The sequence below is a fragment of the Phyllostomus discolor genome, chromosome 2 (genome assembly GCF_004126475.2).
Source record: "Phyllostomus discolor isolate MPI-MPIP mPhyDis1 chromosome 2, mPhyDis1.pri.v3, whole genome shotgun sequence".
NCBI lineage: Eukaryota > Metazoa > Chordata > Mammalia > Chiroptera > Phyllostomidae > Phyllostomus > Phyllostomus discolor.
In genome coordinates, this window is record NC_040904.2 from 170310409 (window position 1) to 170333686 (window position 23278).

At 37.9% G+C, this 23278-nt stretch overlaps 1 protein-coding gene across 2 annotated transcripts in view; it reads left to right on the forward strand.

The window, feature by feature from the left end:
- NELL2 (neural EGFL like 2) overlaps positions 1–23278 on the forward strand; it is a 286020-nt gene that overhangs the window by 14247 nt on the left and 248495 nt on the right. For both annotated transcript variants that reach the window (XM_036019152.1, XM_036019153.1), the window contains exon 4: positions 20474–20624. In XM_036019152.1, the coding sequence (XP_035875045.1) occupies positions 20474–20624 (151 nt within the window). The remainder of the gene's footprint in view (positions 1–20473; positions 20625–23278) is intronic.

The following is a 23278-nucleotide window of genomic DNA, read 5'->3' on the forward strand; positions in this document are numbered from 1 at the left end:
ATTGGTAGAAGGGGTATATTTAGTACACTACTAAGAAACTTTATGAACCACATTTAAAAAGCTTGGCTGTTGGTACATATGTTTAAGAACCTGAGAAACTTGTAAAATCCTCCCCAGAGATCGTAGCAAGCTTGCAAGGTTACAGTCTTTCTGCAAAATCCTATTTTTGAATTAAAGATGTTGAATATTATTTAGGGTTTTTAAAAATATTCCTTCTGTACTGAGCCAAAATCTTCTTCTTAGGCAGAAGGATGCTTAGGCTAGCTAAGGGGAATGCATTAGAAAGGTACATTATTAACTTATAAAATACTATCCTTGTTACATGTGGGAAAATAGACGTAAGTCCACTGTGTTAAATCTTCTGTACTAGTCTCAGTGGAGTTAAACAATGAATAGTAATAGGATATATGATCATTGTACTTAAGGTATATGTACCTTAGCTTAGAAGATAGGATTAATAGAAGTAAAATACACATATAAATAAGATGATAATCTAATACACTTACTTCATGAGAATGAAGATTCGCATATTGCATTCTTTACCCTGGTTGTATTCTTGCTATACCAGTGAGCTTGACATGGGGTGAATCACTGCCCTGCCAGTGGTAAGAATGGTGCCAGTGGTGACTCTATAGGTGAGTCCTTAGCCCATCACTGTGGTCCTCTTTCTCTCCTGGCCTGTCAGCTTTGGAGCTATTAGAACATAGGATGTTATAGAATAGTCTGAGTTCCAGCATCAGGCATTGTATATATGGGGGAACATTTTGCCTGGTGATAATCAGCCTCTCTTTCTTCTTCTCCCACAAGATATTCTGAGATTAAAAAGCTACCTTCAAAAGGCCTATGGCTTCAGAACGTTATTGTTTGTGAAGTGTCAGAATGCCATGGTAGATAGATGGGTTGTTTTCAATTCTGGAAAAAGGTATAATTGAAAAATCCTAAAGTAACATTTGTACGTATCGTACATATAGAGGTCAAATGGAAAAATGAAGGATCATTTGGACATTGATCCTTAAAAAATTATTGGCCTGAAAAAAACTAGAAATATATGTTGCAGGATTCATTTTGCATCAATCATCTTAAATGGGTTCTGTTGCTTACAATAAAATGTCATAATGCTTTGGCATATTGTCTGAAAGGGGGGAGCGTGGAAGAAAGATTAGATAATTTTTTACCTAGAAGCTGGGCTACTCAACTGTTGCAGCAACTTAAAATGCAAGAGATCGCAGCAGGAACAATATGACATGACAAATGATAATGGTTCCAGAGGAACAGTGCTGATCAATATTGCTCAGCGAGCCATAAACTGAGGACTCTCTTAGTGGGGTTGATAGGATTAGACCACCATGGCACTAAAGACGCCATTCCCATCTGTGGTATTGAGACTCTTTGTAAGAGCAGAACGTCCACATTGGTGCCGACACTACAGGCTGCCTGGCGATGCTGGAAGTTTTCATTAAGATTAATGCATCGTTAACTATAATGGCTCCAAAGGAACTTTTGTGGTCTTTGGGGGTCAATAATCTTTAAATATATACTTGCATAACAAACTACAGATGTTATGAGAGTACTTTTCTAGACATCTGGCCTATAAGTTGTCTCTTAAATGACCTTAAACTGTGTATATGGCTAAGTCAGTAACTTCAAGGGATCCACTCCAATCGGTAGTCCATATGGCTATTAGTGCTCTTGGTACAAATGTTCCAAGTCCATTTATATTATATTAGCATTTTTATACATTAAGAATCAGCATTGCCATAGCTTGGAGCTTAAGTCAGTTTTCTATAGTCTTGAATTTTAAAAACCTTTTGTATTAAACCCTTGACACAGAGGCTGACCAAGGCAGTCAGAGGAAAAGTTCATCTGGGTGGAAAGACTTTCCCTGGAAATGGAGGCAAATTGAATTTTGAATGCTTCCTACTCAATTAATGATGTATTTAAGGTTTTGAATTGTTTTTAAAATTGAGTAGACATATTTGTGTTCATCTTTAAGTTTTTTGATGTTCTAATTTATATATAGTGCAATGCACAGGCACTAAATATAACATAATGAGTCTGACAAATATGTGTACCTATGCATCCCATATGTCATCACTCCAGGTACTCCAGCTTTTCTCGTATACAAACAGTGCCAAGCATCTTGTACCTTTTTCCAGGTGCCACCTCACTTCGAGGAAACCCTGATTTCTATAACCATAGCGTGGTTTGTTTTGATTTAAGTGCTTCACATAAATGGAACAGTATGTAGTTTCTTGTGTTTAGAGTCCTTTGTTCAGCGCCATGTTTTCAGGCTGGTGCTCAATCCACTGAGTCACACCAGCCAGGGCGTCGTGTTTCCGAAATTTGTCCATGTCATACATCTGAAATTTGCCCCTTTTTATTTCTGAGTGATATTACATTATATAAACACATCATACCTTATTTTTCCATTCTTTTGTTGATAAATATTGGGTTGTTTCCCATTTTGGGCTATTACGATTAAAGCTGCTATGAAAATTTCTACAAATTATTTTTGTACACATGTTTCGGTATATTTTAGTAAATAATTAGGAGGGGATCGCTGGCTCATAGGGTAGGTGTGTGTTTAACTTAATAAGACAATATTAAACTGTTTCCTAAGCATTTGTACCATTTTGTATTTCTACCAGCAATGTCTGAGCGTCCCAGCTGCTCGATGTTTTCTTTTACATTTGGTGTTGTGAGGGTGTTGTTAATTTGTAGCTATTCTAATGAGTTTCCTTTTCTGGTAGGCAGTGACTTGACTGGAGAATTATCATTATTCTGTGAAGGCTTGGTTTTAGGATTTGTTAAGGTAGCCACCACTGTAGAGCTAGAGTGGTTTCACTCCTAAAACATGGCTTCTCTGGGCTTGAGTGCTCTTGCGTTCAGAGAGGTCTCTCCACTTTGCATGGTCATCATTCGATGGCTCCCAGTCCTGTGCACCCTACAAAATCTCTAGGAGCTCTTCTCTGCCAATCTATTAGAGTCTCACTTACTGACTACACAGCTTAGTAATGAACCAAACTTGGAAATTCCCAGGAGTCTTGAGATCCCTATGCAGTTTCCTGGGGCTCTTCCTCTGCACACCTCTGCAGAAGACTACTGCTTTCTCTTCAAACTCCAGCTACTTCTCTGTGCCCCATTTCTAAAGTGCACCTAGGCAGACAGCTGGGGTTCTCTCAAGGATCTTACACCTGTGCTCTCTGCTCTCTGATGACTAAGCAGAATTGCTTTCTCAGGTTTTGTCAATTTTATACTTATGTATAGTAGTACAGCGTGAGTCTGATTGCTGTGGCTGCATTAGGGTGGGGACAGGAAGCCTGTGCTGTCTTTTTGGAAAGAAAGATGTAAATGGTATTAGCAGTCGATTGGATTCCTGAAGATATGTAATATTTAAGGATTTGATTTATAGAAAGTTGAGACAGGCACCTGATGTAGAAGCGAGGAATGTGAAAGGACTGTGGGGTACACTTAAAGAAGTTCAATCAGAAAGAGTGCAGTAATTTTGAAATGTCATAATATAAAGTCTGACAATTTTTGTTCTCTTCTGTGCATTGTACTTTCAGCTACTAGATTTCTGAGGCATTGCCCAATGCACAAGTGCTCGCTGGTATATCTGTTTTAAACTTCTGAATTTTAATGAAATTATTATGGTTTCCCCCTAATAGGTTGTTATGCCTGCTGGAAAATACTTCTTCAGAATATGAAAAATCTTGAGCTTGGGTGTCTGACTGCCCCCAGTGTTTTGCAAAAGTACTTATCTTCTCAAGTTCAGACATGTAAACAACCATTTTAGAAAGACATTTTCAGCATTTTATATTACATCTCTTTTCCATGTGTTTGACCCATCCCTGCCTGGGGGAGAAAAGGAGAGAATGAATTGCTACATTTTCCTGTAGCACCTTTGACTTACTTATAGTACAATTTGTTTTAAGCTAGATATCTATAAAAAAGTGGTTGAAATTTCTGTTGGTCAGGGACCCTCTATGCTTCATTGTTTACTTAGGGTTTGTTAAAGGCACATGCAGTATATGCCATTTGGAAAGAAAAATAGAGCCTTGCTTAGGAAAGTGCATTGCAACATTAAAGTGGTACATAGGTATTTTGGAGCTATTCTGGGCCAGTTTTGATCTTGATTGTTTGGTTATGGAGAGAAATTCACTACTTCAAAGGCACAGCGTCTGCAAAGATATGGTGAGTTCAAGACCTTGGTGCTTGGAGATGTGCACGAAGTTTGGGGAGGAAGGGATGCAGAACACACATCCGAAAGTGGCCCAGGGTGAAGTGAAAGAGTAGCGACAACAAGACAAAACTGAATTCTGAGAATTAGAACCGAAACGCAACCTGTGGCATCTGTCTTGCCAGTGTGTGCCACTGGAGCTGAGAAAGCCAGGCTTCAGTAATGCAGTCAAGCGCAGCAGCTGCCAGAGCAATCCAGAGCTGTGTCTCCAGGTGGCAGGCAAATAGTGTTATTGTGGGCGAGGAGAGCAGAATTGTTACGGCCTTTTTCAGTAGAGTCATTATGAGAACTTTTCACCATGATCATAGCCTTGACTGCAACTGAATGACAGTCCTCAAGTGAAAATTTCACTGAGTCAATTGTGTTAAAAGTTTGAAAGAAAATTCTTTCATAGTGTTCAGAGCTTTGAATTAGATTATTACAAGTACATATTTCATCTTAATATTTCTGGATAGAACTGGAGGGCCTTTTTGGACAGTACTTTGGTTTAATATTATTCAAATATTGATACTATTCTTAGGATAGTGCAAGATTTTCCCGGTTTTATATTCCAATGCTTATGTTATTAATTGTTATAAAGATCAATTTTATGGATGCTTAAAGCATTGATCTCAGTCATTGTTACAAATAATTCTTTCTTAATGACTTATGTTGCATATCATTTGTATATAATAGATCTCAGTTTTCTTCTAGTACAATTTTCTTTTTCATTACTATCACCATTATAAGTAACACAAAACATAAACACAGACTGGTTTCTCAATAATGATTATAGTGCCTTAATTTTCTTTAAAATTTTAGTTTGTGATTACCGAACTTACCAAAGGCACATAAATAAGCCGCAGAAGCATAATTAGTACAAGGATAGAGAATAATCCTTCACAGATGGTGTAAAAGAATGAGATAAAAATTTTACAGAGATCCGAATGAGAACAGGAAGTGGTGCAATACAAACTCACTCATGTTGCACAGATTGAAGAGTGTGTGGGAGGTGCGGGCGAGGCACAAAATTAAACCCCTTGGCACACTCTGAGCATTGCCATCCTGCAGTCGTCAGGGCCTCTGCCTTCTCAGATGTTGAAGCTCTGTTCCCAGGCCAGCAGGAAAGCATTTCATAGTTCAGCGTATTCCCGCCTCGATGAACTCATTTACAATTGTGGCTATTAAAAGGTGTAGATGTACATGTTGAGAGGACTGTTTATAACCATCTCTATTGAAGTGTTCTATTCCTCCTGCAACTTTTCTGTCACTCATAATGTAACAAAAATGTACGTATTTTAGTTCTGTTAGAAGAGCTGTGGACATGTCCTTTTATCTGGCATTGAGGTTTGCCTATTTATCTACTGACCCTTATTTATTTATATGTTTATTCATGCACACCAATTCATTCATGCATGTCAATTTGGATTTTTTGAGCACCAAAGTGTGTGTTGTGTGTGTGTGTGTGTATGTGTGCATGTGTGAGAAAGACAGGTAGATATTAATTGGATACTTATTGGGCACTTACACACACACACATATCTCCTGACAATGAACCTGTGTGCTATTATCATTCCTATCTTTACAGGTGACAACCAAGGGAACCAAGGCCCAGGGAGGCTAAATAAGTTGCTTAAGCTAGAAAATGATGGACATGGAATGGAAACCCAGTATACATTGACTGCAAGGTGCACACACTTATTCAAAAATGCTTATTCAAAATGTAGATATATTTGTGCACCAAGGATGGGTGTTTACAACTTGTATGTTATTTACATAATTCATATGGGCACTATGTCCAAAAAACGTTTTTCATAATTGTTCCTCATGGGTAGTTGTTGCTGTTTTTTCAATACAGTCAACAATAGAAGTGCTTTTATTGACCTTTCAAGGTATGTATCCTCTGCTGAAAACTTCAGACAGTTTTCAACCCTGTCCTTTAGGGTACACAGTGATACCAAACTCTGGGACCATATTTCTCAGTGGGTTTTAGTACAATACTTTTAACAAGGGATATTTTCATGCTGCATCTTCTAAATACTAGGGACAGGTAGCAGGATTTGAAAATGAATCTCTAGACTTCAGTCTCCAGATAAATTCAAACAATGAGAGAAATAAGCTCTATGGATCGGGATTTGCTCATGGTGTTTGTAGAGAGTCTTGGTTCTGCCAAGGGCATTTGCATCGCTGCGGTAGCTGGGTAGCTCCTATGCAGCCTTCGGAAAGGCTGTTGGCCCTTGGAGCTCATACCTTTAGGAAACTATTCTCCAGTGATTCATGCTTCTACTTTAAGATGATGTTAGGACATTATAATAAGACTGGCACAGCACAAGGCCTTAATGCCCTATAGAAATCTGAATCGACTTAATATGAGTAGTTTAATTCATTTTTAAGTTCTGTAGGGAACAATGCTGTTACTAAAGATGGAACAGAAAAGTCAGGGCTTTAGCAATCAGCAAACCAAAATGTAGTGCAGAGTGCTACAAAAATATTTGAAAATGTGTCCAGAAGATATGAATCAACTTAAGTAAAATACTTTCAATTATTCTTCAATAGCGTTAGGCTTCAAAGGTAACTCTCCAGATACCCAGCCATGGTGACAATGAGATGAGAAGATGTAGGAAAATGCTCAGCACCGCATCTGGCTCACAGTGAGCGGTCACTAAGGCTGGCTGCTGTTTGCTTGTCTGCCAGCTGCGACGCAGAGGCTCAGAGCACAGTCTCCGCAGTACACCACCCAGGCTCAAATCCTGGCACCTCCAGTGATCAGCTGGAGAATCTAAGTAGTGGTTCTCAACCAGGGGCAGTTGTGTCTCTCAGAGGACACTTGGTGATGTCTGGAGACATCTTTGGTTGTCATGAATGGGACTGGGATCCTATTGGAAGCGAAGGATGTTGCTAAGTATCATACAGCATTCAGAACAGCATCCCCATAACAAAGAATTATCTTGTCCTAAATGTGAGTAGTGCTAAGGGTTGAGGAGCCCTGATCTTGAACAATTAACTAGTGGTGCCTACTTAGCTAGTAGAAAAAAAAAGGCCCTTAGCAAATTGCCTCATATGATAAGCACTCAGCAAATTTTGGCTCTTGTTATTCATTCATCAAATATTGGTAGAAGGCTCACTATGTATCAGCCCCTGTCCTAGATGCTAGGTTTACAGTAGAAGCAAAGTAGGCCTGGTCACCTGCCTTGTGAAGCTTGCTGGTTCTGACTGTAAGGGTCACTGCAGAGGTGACCACTGCTCCGTAGAGGCAACAGCACTTACCACTGTTGGGGCCACCTCATGCTCTATATGTGCCCCCTCCCTTAAAGTACAACATCTTCATTCTTAAAAATTTCTCTTTTAGAGTTAGGAGAATCCACCAAAAGAAGAAAATATTAACCTCATCACACTTACCCAAATTTCAGCATCCCAAACCTCTCACACTGATCCATGTGCATGCACTGCCAGTGTTTTCAAGCACGTTTTAGAATGGGGAGCTCTCTTTCACCAGTCCCTCTCCAGTTAGAGTCCTCTTTGCCCCAGGACTTTCTCTCTCCTCCCCCCACTGGCTGTGCGTGTCTGCAACTCTCATCATCAGTGCTGGGATCCCTGGGATTTCTACCTATACCCTCCGTCCTTATTTTTTTCAGAGGTGCCAGGAGCATCTCAGGCTCTTGCTATTTCTCCCATAGCCTATTGTGTCTCAGGGAAGAAGAACGTCTACTCCCTTTTCAGGTGATATTTAGAGAGGAGAGATTCTTGGGGTCCTCAGCTGGAAGTGTGCGGTTTCATCCGGAGGTCAAGCTGTAAGGTGGACTGTGTTGGCACTTTTAGGTTTGGGAACTGAAGCCTTGTATGCCAACCATTTCCAGTTCTTGAAGCAGTGCTGACCAGGACAAAGAATACACTGGGATCCCACCCTAATAACATTGGGGTACAACTGATTGGAATTCACCGTGCCAGTGACTGGGACCTGTTGTTCCTAAGAAAAGCTTTGCACTGCTACATGTCCCCTGAGCCATAGCTTTTCCTTATACCCCACCCTGCCAGTCCATGTCATATAACTGGGCTTCTGCTTTGGTTTCATCTTAGCCCTGCAGTTCTCTGAGTAACACAGTGGTCACAGAACAATGATCTGTTCCTACCCACCTAACTAAACTCTTTCCACTTCCCAGCTCCCTCCTCCCCTACACCGTAATCTCTAGCAGTGTAAATTGCTGGTACGTCCATGAGTTTCCATGCTTCTGCATACCTCCATGCTTTGTACACACTGCTTCCCCTGCCTGCATTTCCCTACTTGCACTAAGTCTGAGTTCATCTTTACCTCATTGACTGTTAGATACTACACCACTGGCTCCCTTCTTCAGTGTCCAGTCCGAAGCTTATTCAGTTATCCCATCCTCCTATCTCATCTTGGCTTCCAGATTTCCCCCTTTCTCATTGAGGTACCAGGTATTTCTACTGGATTCATAAACTAGAATCTATTGGATTTAAATCAGCTACGGCATACCATAGTAGACTGAAACTTCTGAGGACCTAACATCATGTATAATATTGCTTCTATGTAAAAATACAGGCCAGAGTCCTGAAAACTGATCCACTAGTGGTGTTTTGAGAGAGACAGTTATATAAATCATAGCTTGACATGTGCACGTTGCATGTGTATATGCACACATGTACACACACCTATTGATATACTACTGTGTTTATACCTTTTGCATTTCTGAATGTACTGTATGAAACAAGAGGAAAGAATGAACAAGAATGTTAAAATAAGAAATCAGAAGAAAAACAAAATTAGAGTATATTTCTATCGAGTGAAAGTGAGATTGTATGGAAAAGGGGGAGAGGGTTTGGAAATGAGGAAATATGTGAATGAAGCATTGGATGTTGGTATTTAACTAGGAAACATATTGTTGATGTTTGGGCCTAATTTCCTAAATTCAAAATGGAAATATATTTTTCACATATCTTTATGTAATTCAGAGCCATATCTAAATGTGATACCAAGGTAGAAAAAAAACCATTTTATTTTCCAAATGCTCAAAAGAAAACACTTTTGTGGAAGTGGAATGTGAACCAGAGAGGAAGAAATATGCAAATTGAAAAAAAAACATTCAAATCAGAAATTCTGGGATGAAAGAAAGCAGCTTGTTTTAAATTGCCCTCAGATACCATGGTTTCAATAGAGTTTTAAATGCTAACAATTTTCCTAGCCTGGGCTAATGAGATAGTTAGACCTAGTAATTAGGATGGGCCATGCCTTCCAGGACCTCTCCATAAACCTCTGTGCAGGATAAATGTGTTTGCGTGTGAGATTACCAGACGTGGCCTAGGGCGGTGCAGCGAGTCCTGGGTTATAAACCTTGCTGCAGTGGAGAGTTGTGGGGGGGTGGGAGTGACTTATTATTACACGGCCAAGGTAGGTGTGTTGTTTTATCTTCCAAACCTTGAAAAAGAAAATTAATTCAACTCTATTTGATAGATATTATTGAACTCCTCTCATCTTGGGCTATCATTGCTGGTAGTTATTGCGATAGAAGAGAGAAGTATTATATACAGTTCTTGCCCTCAAGGAGATTAAAATCAGTCTTTCTGAAGATAAAAGACTATCAGAAGACTGTACTTGAACAACAATTAAAATAAAAAATTAACAAAATAAAAGACTGTCATATAACACATTTAGACAAGAAGATATATAAGGCAGCACCAAGTGCTACACTTAAAAATAATGAAAGTGCACAGTAAGTAATCAGAGCTATGGAACGTCAAGAATTGTCGGGAAGGTGGTGTGTGACATGTTACGCGCTGACTACAATGTAATTCCAGGATTATTTTAATGCCCAGTTATCCTCTGTTTTACAGAGTGTAAAACATAGTGACGAAATTATCAGTAGACCACTGTATAGACTTTGTGCCTGGGTTATTTTTAAACCTCTAATCTTACCCAGAAAAAGGAAAAAAGAACATTAATTTAAGCATTCTGGACTTTCTTTGTGGGTCTCCTCGCAGCCTCCCAGAAACCAATGGCAGAGATCAGAGAAAACAAGCCTAAGCTTGGCTCTGTGAGGTGTTCTGGTCACTGAATTGGAAATTCTTTTTTCTGACATTCCAGAAATTTATAACTTTTCTAAGAAAATGCTCAGCCCACACTGTAATCATCTGAGAGGAATGTTTTGGACCTACCTATTATCTACGACCCTCTATTACTCCTTTTTCTAAGAATGTACTCATCTCAGAATCCTCCAAAAACAACTTCTGTCCATAAATCTAGGATCCCTGTGGAGACTTGTCAGTTCACATTTCAAGGGGAAAGGAGAGAGTCTTTGCTCTTAATATATAGTAGTATAAAACACTATATTGTAAATTTTTATACATATTATAGTTTAGTTCATTGGGGTTATCATTCACTCCACCTTTTAAATCATAATTTTAAACCAGGTGGCAATGCAAAGGAATATTTGAAGGCAAAATAAATCTGTAACCTTTACTTATTTACCTGAGCAAACAAGTAAGTAAAAAGACTATTATAAAAAGATGTAGAAGTAGGTGGCAAAGTCACCACTAATACACAATACAATTGGCCATGCTTATTATCTCCTATGTGGACTGTGCGAAAAAGGAGAATTAGAAAATTGACACCTGCACTGGGAGAGCTAATCGCAGAGTGAGGGAAGATAAGATGTGACCCACGGAATGCATATGGACAGCAGGGATGAAAACCAGGGAACAGGCAGTGTGTGCCTCCTCCTTTCCTGCTTCCATAGCGTTTAGACTTGCTTTAACTAAGCCTCTTATCATATTGTTTCAGTTCTCCTTTCCAGACTTAAACGTAACTAACTAATGATATAAAAATTGCTCTTAGGGAAAATTATCTATCTTTGTTGCTTCCAGGGGTCAGTAAACTATGGCCCTTCAGGCCAAACTCGGGGCCTATTTTTGTATGACTTGCTTGAGTAAGAAGGGTTTTTACATTTTAAAATGATTATAAAAGATATCCAACATCAGTGTATGTACCTGCAAAGCCTAAAATATTTACTCTCTAGCTTTATATGGAAAATTTTGCTGATTTTTGTTTTAAAGAACGACACCCTTGGGGAACATTTGAATGAGTCAGAAGAAACTTTAGGAGGTGTAGTACTTAGGGACTATGCTAAGCTCTTGTAACAGAGAGACCCAAAATGCAGTGCTCAAGTAAGAAAGAAATTATTGCTCATCTAACAATCTAGAGGTAGTCAGGCAGTTCCAGGGCTGACGAGTAGATCTGCCATGAGATGATTTGAGGCTTCACAATGCTCTTGTTCTCACTGAAGAACTTGCCAGAAGTAAACTGGAGCCAACCCTTAGCCCAGAAATGGGCACTGAGGGAGAAATTCCAGTGTTGAAATGGGGGAGACCCAAGCTTGGTGGGATTAGATGTAAGGCTCCTGTGAATATATAAATTAGTAGTGAAGATCATATAGCTTCTAGTAAGGTAAAGCCCAGAGATTAATTAAGACAATAAGTAAATCTTCTGTGCTTTATCCAGGGGTACTAATTTAGAAAGACTCATAGGGTGGGAAAAACTCCAAGAGGTAAGGACAGGATGTAGATGAATGGGAGTTGGGGGTGATATCTAGTAAATGGGGCAGGTCCAGTAGCCCCCACAGTTCAAAGTCAAGCAGGTATCATTTCATGGATCTAGCATTCTGACACTTTAGCAGGATTCATCCATTCTTGAGGTTCAGCAGAGAGAACTGGCAAGATCCTGACAGGGCATCAGAACCTCACCAAAGCAGGTGGGCATGTGGGGCAGAGTTTAGAGTTCTAGTCTGGGCAGCTGAAACAACAGCTCAGCTTTGTAGATTGGGCCAATGTAGCTGGGCTGGGAAACGATTTCTTTTAAAGGCTGCACAAATTATGAGCCATTTGTTTAATCTCTGAGATACAAGACTTAATTTTGAGCCCCACTTCTGATTTTCTGGCATCATCATCATAGTTGGCTCAGAGACCGAGCAGAGGCAGCTGCAGAGCCTGCAGAAGCAAGGGCAGGAGCTGACATACAGGCCAGTGTCTGAAACTCTGGGTTGAGAAACTGATTTTATGTGCCCTGGGTCCTTTGATACTTCATAATACTGTTTTCTTTCTTGCAGTGAAAATAATAGTTAAAAAAAACACACCATTTCCATAGGGTGATTAATCATGATAATTGATATTTTGGTGTGTGATTATTCTAAAATAATTTGATTAGATAATTAAGGAAGGATAAAAGCAGAACAAACTCCCAAAATTGATGTCTCAGGTCAAATTGGCCTATTAAGTGAGAGATAAAATTGTGCATTTCAGCATTTCAGTTCTGTATAAGTGATGGGCCACTACGGACTCTCTGGCTGTTCAGCAAAGACTCTGCTAGAATGTGCAGTCTGAGGCTGAAAAATTTATAGCCATCACATTTTATCGATGTAAAACTGTATTGTACATCTCTATATCTTTTTCTTGTCAAATAATGGACATAATCAAACATTAAAGATGTATAATAGAAATCTCACCTTGATCCTATTATATTTTCTTCTCTTTACACAAATAATTTTACTAAAGCTGAGCCAAAAACTACTAGCACATATGTGGATGAAAAAACAGTTAGCTTCCTGAATGGATGTGTGTTTTTCTTTTTATACTTCTAGGGGACTGTATGAATATTTGATCAGACCTCAAAGAAAATAAAGGAATGACTTGTGATTTAGTTTTCACTTATTTCTCTTTTACACTTATAGTTCCTCTCTTAATAGCTAAACACTTTATAAAGAGTAATTATATGTGTATTTAAGATATAGCTAGGTACTAGATATGGGATAAGTTGCAAGAGAGAAAAATGACCTAATTCATGAATGTATACACTCTAATCTTATGTAGGTGAGTGGTTTGTTACTTTAAGCAATAGCTCACACACCAGCAACAGATGTCAGTACACGAAGGTGCACCCAAGCATTTTCCTGTACTGTTAAGAGACCAGTCAAAACTTAGTTTTTCAAAATGTTTTAAAAGAAATTCAAACATTTCATTTGCTCAGGTTTTCAATAACTTTAGTTAGAGCAGAAGCATGTTTTGTCGAGTTTGATAGTCAATGATAGTTTAATTTCCTTATGTATTTAAAACATTGGCTCATGATATTAGCTGAAAAATTGTATGCATCCATTTGAGTTCAATTAGACATAATATTTTGGACTGGCTCAAATAAAGGTCCAGAAATTACTAATTCTTTTTTAATAATTTACTTATTATTTTTTAATTTTTATTTATTTTATTTTTTAAGTTAACTTTATTAGGTGACATTGGCTAATAAAATTATATAGGTTTCAATTAAATTTTTTTTTCAGTTACAGTTGGCACACAATATTATATTAGTTTCAGGTGTATAACAATATACACCTTTTTAAGGTGTTACTTTTAAGAAGCAGTGATGACAATATCATTGCTTCTTAAGTCTGTTACTGTTGTTGAAACTGCTCGCTGTAGATAATGAGGCATCATCGAGGAATACAACTGGTCTATTAAAGTTGTGGATGGCACCAACATTATCATCATCATCATTGTCATCATCATCAATTTATTATCATCTCTTTTATTTGCTTAATATTTCTGCTGATTTAATCTTACACTTGAGCAGAACTGCAGTTGGGAGAAGAAATGATAAGAAAGACTATCCTCTTTGGCTTGTTTATCCTCTTAATTTTTCTGGTAACAAAACAGCTGGTAATTTCACTAGTGAGATTCTGAGGGACTGCTTCCCACTAGCCCCAAGCATTAATCTCATTTTAAACTCAAGTGCCAATTTTAATGTTCATCTACAGTGAGGATTATAAGAGTGAGCTAACCCAGAACACTCATACTGGTTGATCACTGCTGCTCTCTCTGAAGGAAAATGTACCTGGGAAGCCAAATTATTACCAATATGGAATGATCTTATTAAGTTGTATCATATTTGTTCTATATAGGATTTTAATACTTATAATTTTAAGTTTCAAATTATAGAGAGATTTTATTGTTTGTAGCCTCCTACATTCTGACAAGATTTTGCTCTACATTAGTAATGAAAATTCCAACAAATGAATTATAAGTGGTTTGTTCAAAGTCAACTATTAATAGCTACATTCAGGAGTAGAACCTGCTTTTTTTTTAATGGTTGGTGGATGCTTATGTTTCTTATTATATTATATTCATGTATGTAAGTTTTTATGTGGCTTGATATTCACAACATTAAGCCAATAAACATTTTTATAGGTAACACATGAAGATACATATGTTTATAGTGCATTGAATAAATTATAATTAGCTGCAGATTTGAAAAAGTTTTTGAGATTGTTTTGGGGTCTAATGAGAACAAGATGTAGAAGGGGAGTTTCAGGTCAGTTTTCCCAGAGTATGTTCTTGTAGTCTGTTAACCTAGTAGTCGAAAAAACAGACAAATGTCTAAAGTGTATATGTGGCATCATTTATGTGGGTTTGTCCCATTGAAAAGTTGTGGATTACTCATACATTTTGCCCAATAACTTTTTAAGAAGAGTTATTTGAAACTTGTTTTTTAAAAAGCTTTTGGTTTTCAAATTTAGTGAAGTTTGCAGTTCAATAGTTTAGAGTATCTAGCTGAGAGATTAAGTGATACAGTTTTGTATATTTGCAAAGCCTGAATGGATCCAAAGATCAAGAGAAGTGTATTTATTTATTTTCCATATATATTCAGAAGTATATTTATTTATTTATTTTAGACAGTATGGGGGAGGAAGAAAGAGAGGCAGACAAATATCAATGTGTGGTTGCCCCTCACACACCCCCTACTGGGACATGGCTGGCAACCCAGGCATGTGCCCTGACTGGGAATTGAACCAGTGACACTTTAGTTCACAGGCTGGCACTCAGTCCACTGAGCCACACCAGCCAGGGCTTTAGAATATATTTTTATAAAAGTTAACTTACAATGAGGGTTCATCTACTCTTTAGTGTGTGCAGCACCATCATGTTGGTAGGGCACTATTCCGTAATAATAGGAAATACAGGGGCCTGAGTTGGGATGCTGGCTCTACCGTTTGAATTCAGTGGGTTCATTCCTGTATCTTATCATCTTACTTTTGATTGTTCTGTTGGAGGATGCCATTGAGAGGATGTGACTGCCAGGTATTACCTTTGAGCTGGATCCAAGCAATTGGAGGTTTTTCACCTCCTTTCCTGTCTTTGGGATGTATGCCTCCCCCACCATTCTCACAGTAGGAGCGGGCTTCAAGGTTGCAACCTTCAGCTGACAAGGTGTTGTTGAGACCAATTTGACTAAGTACATGACTGAACTCAACTGAAGGCTCTATGTAAACTTTTAAGATTCTGGTGGGCATGGGCAGAGATCTACTTGTCTTTCAGCCGCCAAGACAAGACTCTTATGGAAATTCCTTGTGTGTTAAACCTGCCACCTACCAATCTGGAGTGGCCTTCCTGTACTGGGGCCAGTTTCAGATTTCACCTGGGAGTCTCCCAAGGTTTCCAACCAAGTTCTTAATAGAGTTCATAGAAATGACCTCTGATTTTGAGTCACTTACAGTGATAATTCCAAGTATCTTGGCTTCTCTGTGCCTCTCTTTCCTCATCTGTAATTTCTATTAGTATGGACTTAATAATCCCATTTATTTTGATGTTGTGAGGCTTAAATGAGATTATGTTAAAAGATTTTGCAAACTGCACATGTAGTGTTAATAAAATCTTAATTGTTACTACTATTTTGCCTTGAAAGTTTGTACTCCAAAGACATGGATATCTTGACGGGAGAGTGAGAGAAATGGACAATAACTATAAGAATAGTTCTAATTTGGTATATTGTAACCTGAATTTAGGAGACAACAACTTTTCATAGTTAGAAACTGAAAAAATTCTGGTGAGTTGAAACATTCTTAGCCAAACATACTATGCCTGAGATTACACTGTTTTTATAATTGAATTTGCACATGGTATTTGTATTAGTCTGGTTGTGGCGGGGGTGGGGGGATCAATTTAGGTTCCTAACACTGCAGATGGAACAGAGACCTGCAGTGGGCAGAGAGGCTGACTTAATTCACAATGGCAATTGTAGCAATGCAGTTTAAGTGCAAAAGAAAAAAGTTCTTACCAATTTCTTTGTTACTGAAGATGGACAAATCCCTTCTTTTTACTTTTACTACCAATGCACTAGACCTACTTTTAAAGTAGCTCTTTTTCAGTAAACACCTGTATTTGCTCCCACACTCATACCTGCACTGAGCTATAGCCTGTCACCCAATTTTAGAAATTCCAGTCTCTCTCTCTCTCTCCCCCCTTTCTCCTCTTAACTGTGCACGTGGGGAACACGTGCATGTTGTGTAAATCCCTAGAAATTGTGTCCACCCCCCACATGAGCTCACCATTTAATCCTGGGAGTCCCACGACTCAAAGTGAGTATTTCGGTTTCATTGCTTCTGAGCTGCTTTAAAATGCCACTAGTTGTTTCTCAGTGGGATTTTTAGTGTCTGCACACAATAAAAATGGAAAATGTTGAGACAAACTTTGTTTTAAACTCAAGTAGTTCTCCAATTTAAAAAATTCAATAGAGCATGGACACATTGCTAAGTTTTTCTGTGGTTCTTCATAGTCACATTTAAAGGCTTGTTTACTCAGCCTGCTTTTCTCTGAAGTGGCAATTTTGTCAGCCTTTGTCAGTCCTTCTTTGAAAAGTAATTCAGTTTACAGTCTTTTGCCCATAAAAGAATGATCATTTATAGTTCTCTAGAAACAGACTGTGGAAGGCAGGATTTTATCTTTCTTTAAAAAACAACTTTTAAATATAGTATTATTGCATTTTTAAATAAATAGAAGTATGAAAAAATATTTACTTGTTTAAGTATCAAAATGATGCTGTCTTTTATTCTAACCTGCTAAGCAATCACATCTTTAGGAGAATGTATAGAGTTGCCTTTAATATGTAGTATATATTTTTTCATAAATGGTTTACAAAATAAGTGACAATACAGTTGTTGAACGTGAAAACAATTTAAACCCAATTAATTTATAATTAATCTCTATGCACATTCACTACAGTTCAAATTAGGTTATATCATTTATAAAATAAATACAAGTATATGCTTTAATTGCAAAGCTTATATTTAGAATGTAAATTAATTTAAGCAACATATGTATTAAAAATAAAAATATTCTAAAGAGATTAAAAATGATGAAGATAATTTTTCAGCTTTATTTTTATTGTTGACACTATTACAGATGTCCCCACTTTCCTCCCCATTGCCCACCCTTACCCAGCCTCTCTCCCCCTTCCCTCTGGCCATCACCACACTATTGTGCATAACCAACCGATAGAAACAGATGGCAGGATTTTATCTTAAGAATAACTTGATTGCCAAAATATTTTATGTCAATATTCAAATGTGGAAATTGGCATTTTGTGGCTTAGTTTGGAATACTTAGAATGAAAGTAAGCTCAGAAAATTGTCACAAGGGTATCATGGCTCTTGGTAGTTTTAGTGGGTTCCACAGGCTCGTTGCTTGTTAGAGTAGTAATAATAAATGTCATAATCTTAATAGCCAACACATGGTGTTTACTTCATGCCACGTGCAGCTAATAATCTCTGTAGCTGGCATTGGAACCTCATTCTTGTGGGTACAGTTTGTTCTGATACCCTCCACACTTTATATTTCTATGTTTATTTTTAACAGGAGACCTTGTTGAGCAATTGCTTAATACATACATGAATTAAATTATTAATTCTGAAACCTGAAATGGTAAGAAAATAAACTTAATTCTCACATAGAGGCTATTTTGACTTCATTTTTCTGGTCAGGAGCAGAATTGGGTCTCATAGTAATAATCACGGGAACTCAGAAGTCTCTCTGAACATTATATAAGCTTTGAGATGAAAATAGAAGGCAGGAATGCTAATTTTACAAATTGGAAACAGAAATGCAAATGGGAAAAGTGACCTTTCTTGAAATCACTTCTAAGCTAGTGACTTAAGGAACTAAAAATGTTATCTTACATAATTACTTTTTTTCTAGGTTATTTTCTGGGGTGGTGCTCTGGTATTTGCATTTCTGTTGGTGAGTGGCAGTGAAGTTCTGGTAAAGGATACTGTGTTCGGGAGGCAGTGCAATTTGGTGGGAAGAATACTGGACCAGAAATTGTCACCCCATTATACCTCCAGCATACCGGTGCCTTTGGGTGAATCACAGGAGTGTTCCTCGGCTCATTTTATTCATGGAAAAAGCACACAGTAATTGTTGTCCCTGTCAAGTTTCCAGGGCTTTGTGAGAACAAAATGGAATGTGGATTCAAAACTTGTTACATTGTTCATGGCAGAAATTGCAGATTATTGTTCAATATTTGAGTTGTGAATACTGAGTGGAACCGAGGAAGTTTCTTTTTGGAAACAACAAAGTTTATTTTCCTAAGACTTTGAATAAATACCCTGGCCTGACTTTGTTGCCCTGGGGTGGGTGGGTGCCCATTCCTGGTTCAAATACTGCGGACAGGGGTAGGTGATGCTCTGTTGGGCATGGTACTTCTTGCACAGAAGTCATGGGCTGAGAGTGGGGAGGGGTCATTTTTCAGTGGTGAATGAGAGGGTTTTATTTTTTTAAAACCAAGAGGGCAGGTTGATGATGGTGACAGAAATAACAACAGGTGTCCATTTTGTGGCACGGGAGGTGCTGCCTGTCCAGTGCAGCTTCCCTACCCAGCCCCATCCCGCAGTGGCCGCTCTTCACTGTTTCAGACATGGCGTGCCTTTGTACGCCGCTCTGCTTTTTCACAAGCTAGTCCTCTGACCGGAACACTTTGTCCTCTCTTCTGTAGCTGCTGAGTTCCTGATCAAATGCCATCTACTTTATGAGATCCTTCCCTTCAGATGGTGTTGGCTGCTTCGCCCTCTGTGATCCAACAACACTTTGTACCCGTGTGTGACAGCATTTCCTTCACTGTATTGGGATGGTTTATCCCTTCTTCTAGTTTGTGGGTATCTTGAGGGCTTTTCCATGCCTGTATTCCGATGATGGACACAGATTGGTGATTACATCTTCATTCCATGAATTTGTAGAACTAGAATGATGGGGAGCTTTGGATTAATCCTGTAATTTGTTCCATCAAGGTTGTGGTTCCCAATGAGATTTCTGCTGCATGCTCCCAAAGAAAGCCTGGAAGTGTGTGAGAGAACTTGGAGTTGTCCCAGTGGCTAGAGGTTGCGTGCCACTGGCATTCAGTGGGCTGGAACTCAGGCATGACGAATATTTGGCCATTCATGGGACAGTTTTGCACAAGGAGGGATTGTTCTCTCTAAACACCAGTAGTTTCCCCACTGAAAACCAGTTAACTAGTCTACTTAGTCTAAAGCATAGAAAATAGGAGAATGATTTCATCACCAAAAAAAACCTGTTTCTGGCTCCCATAAACCCTTTGAACACACTATGAGTAGGAGAACCTTATGCTCAGTTAGCAGATGGCTTGGATGATGTTTTTTTTCCTGTCCATGAAATCCATTTCCATCCCTCTCTATTTCCCTCATACACTTTGTGTGCCAAGGTTGGAGTGCAAGACCATAACAGGTAGATGTGCAGCTTAAAAGTTTCTGCTCCCACAGGCAAACCTCCTTTGGTGAGGCTTTCTCTGAGCCAGGAGGAGGCACATTGGGAAGTAAGTTCTCTGTAATTCTTTCAACAAATATGGTAAGATAATTTGATGGTAATGTTTCATCCCCTACACAGAAGGCTGAGAGTGACTAATTGCAATGATCTTTTAAAAAATCTATTTAGAGAAGGCCTTCTGGCTAAAGACATCAATGTGGAACTTGGCACATGGATTTAAATCCAGTTTTCTGTGGTGAGGTTGTCAGAAAGACAAAAAGGCCTCCATTGTGGTCTTTCAAGTCCTCTTCTAGAAAGTACATCTTTTTATTCACTGTTGACATGGACATGGCGGTGGGATCCAGGATGCAGGATGTACATAAGGAGGAGACTTGGGAGTGTACTTCTTCTAGCAGGGTTCTTTGATTCTTTGCCTCCAAGGTGACATTTTGAAAAAATGATGCTGCAACACAAGTTTGGTTATTCATGTGGTTTATCACCCTGTAATAAGCAGCATAAAGTTGTTTTGAAAGAACTTACCAGGAGGGTCTGAGACTTGGTATTTATCAGTTATTATTTGATAGTGTTTCTCAAAACATGTTGCATGTAAGGGGTACTTTATAAAACCAAATTCTAGTCTATTTAGTGTAAGTTTCTCTTTTTTAGATATTCCCAGAAGTATAAAAGCAGCCACTGCTACAGCTGAACAATTTTTTCAGAAGCTGAGAAACAAACATGAATTTACTATTTTGGTGACCCTGAAACAGACCCACCTAAATTCCGGGGTTATTCTCTCCATTCACCACTTGGATCACCGGTAAGTGTGGCTACTGGGGTTTCCTGTGCTTTAATTCTGTCTAGTTAAGTGAGCGCATTAAAGAGAAGTAAACAAAAGCAAGACATGCTATATCTAAGACTGGCTTAAAGCAGTTAGATTAATTTTGCTACATTATGCAAAATCATAAACAGAAGTAATTGAGATCTGCCTAAAGGCAGAGGGAGCAGTGCTTTTGATGTTGCTAAGAGCACACAGAAGTTGCCATTCCTAAAACAAATTTATTAATCACTAAATTCTCCATGTGATATCTTCCTCAATGTTAAAGTCAAACATACTTCTTAATTTGTGACTAGTTAGAGTCAAAAACACTGTATTCTATGTCTGGGTTTAGAGTTTAAATAGTTTTAGAATTTTAATCCCTGACAGATAACTTTTTTTCAACACAGTTCTTAGGTGGTAGTGGTTAAAACTGTATTCTTGGATGTGTGTTGAATCAAAATGCTGCGTAGTATTTTTCAGCTTCTCGTATGTATAGAAGCATGACTAGGAGTCCTGTGAGCAAAGTCTCATTTGGCTTTGTGACCTAAAATAATTCCTTCCTGAGAGAATAACCACAGTTCTGCCAATGAACGTTCCTTCACATTTATCATTTTAAATACCTACACTACCACAGACTGTCTGTGGACACTGGGCAAGTCACATAACCTCTGTGCACCTCATTTTTCTCATCTGTAAAGTGAGGATAATAATAGCTACTTCATAGGTTGTTGTGAAGATTAAAGAGTTTTTATATATAAAGTGCTTTATATGTATGAAAGTGTTAATGATCCTTTTCAGGTGTGGGCAGAAGCCTATTGGTTTCTTCCATCAGAGAGAGGCCACCTTGCACTCTGCAAATCTTGACTAAATGCTAAAGGGCAAACCAAAGCAAATAAACGTGGAGAACAAAATATAGCAAGATGACACAGAGCAAGGGTACTAACCACACTCCCTGTGGCTTACTCTCAGGGCTTTAGGGCATCATTTAGCTGTTATGGACAGAGCCAGCACCCAAACCACTTCTGATTCTTGAGTTCAGCGTTTTCACAAGTCCACTGTGGTACCTCTGACACTCAGTGCTCCCAAGAGGCCGCGTGTTAGGTGTGGTTCTTCCTTCCTGTTATTGGTACTGCAGTTATCTTTCTTCCCCTAGTCTCAGCCTCACATCTCTTTGACCTATCATTTCCTGAACACTTATTTATTTAGTTTCTGCCTGAATGTCTCAATTCTTTCAGAGGTAAAGAGCCATTATGTTGTTGTCTGTTGTCTTTAGGTAATACTGATGTTGGCTAAACATACACAGCAATGGCTGAAGGGCCTGTCAGCTTTCTGCACTGTGCTTACATAAAGTTTTTGGTTTGATAGTTTTCTGACTATTGCATTTTCAAAGGGAAAAATAAAGAACAAAGAAATAATTCTAAGGTATTGGTTCACTTACACATTTGTACAGGAGATATAGATGAGAAATATAAAAACAGGAAAGGCTTGTTGAAAAACAATGTATATTTATAAGTAAAAATGAATGAAAAAATATCCTAAATTCCAAAAGGACTCTGTTCTTTTCCGTGTTTTACAAAACCATTGTTTCTTCAGGATAAATAAAATCCTTTTGTTATCCCTTCGTGTAGATTGGGTAGTGGCACCTGGATTGTGTCATGTAGTTTATAATATTTCTTCTTTATTTACAATAGTCTTGGGCTTTAGATATATAAATTGGTTCCCATGGGGTTGTTATTAAAAATTTTCCTGAAAGCCAAATATTATTTATGCTTCCAACTTTGAATGCTTGGCAAATGGTGTACATGGTGTACATGGTGCACATAATTTGTGGCAATGACTTTGCAGGTAAGTATAAAAGTATAAAAGTAAGTATCTTAAGTTTGCCATCACCTTCTATATTAATAAACTTGAGGTGAGATCAATGAGATTTTTTAACTTTCTTAGTATTATTATATATTCCAGATGAGTAAGAGTGTATTTATATATGAGGCTGATAAAATATGCCTTCATATTTTTGAGTGTTTGTCATATATTAAGCCATTTCTTTTTCTTGACAGTACTAAGTAAAAATTAAATTTGCTGACAATATTTGCTTGGCTTAATGGTTCTGAACTAAAATGATGACTGTTTATTATGGATAAAATTACAGACTGACATAACAGTTACTATACTCTTTACTTTTTGGTTGAATTTAATAAATAACATAATTAGATTTATGAGTTACATAAATAACATAAATAATTGGATTTATGAGTTAAAATTTCAAACTCCAAGTTCTGCATAATTAAAAAAACTTTACTTATATTTTATTCTCTTAAATATGCTTTTATATCATTATTTATCTCTAAAGTATTATAGCTTTAATGTGTACTTCAATGCCTACCTTATTATTATGAAAGTTGCAATATATATAGTTTAATGTGATTATGCATAAATATGTCATCACCAAGGAGACATAGTGAGTTGCTTGTTAAAGAAACTAAATTGAAGTTAAAACTCAGCAAGCAAATAAGATTTTTTATATTTCTTATATATGCCAAATTTGTATATAAAAAGGAATGATATATTTTAATACCTTTTTTCTACCTAATAAGAAAATGAAATTGACATCTTACTTCGATCTAGGAGCACCTATCTAGGGTCATATCCAACAG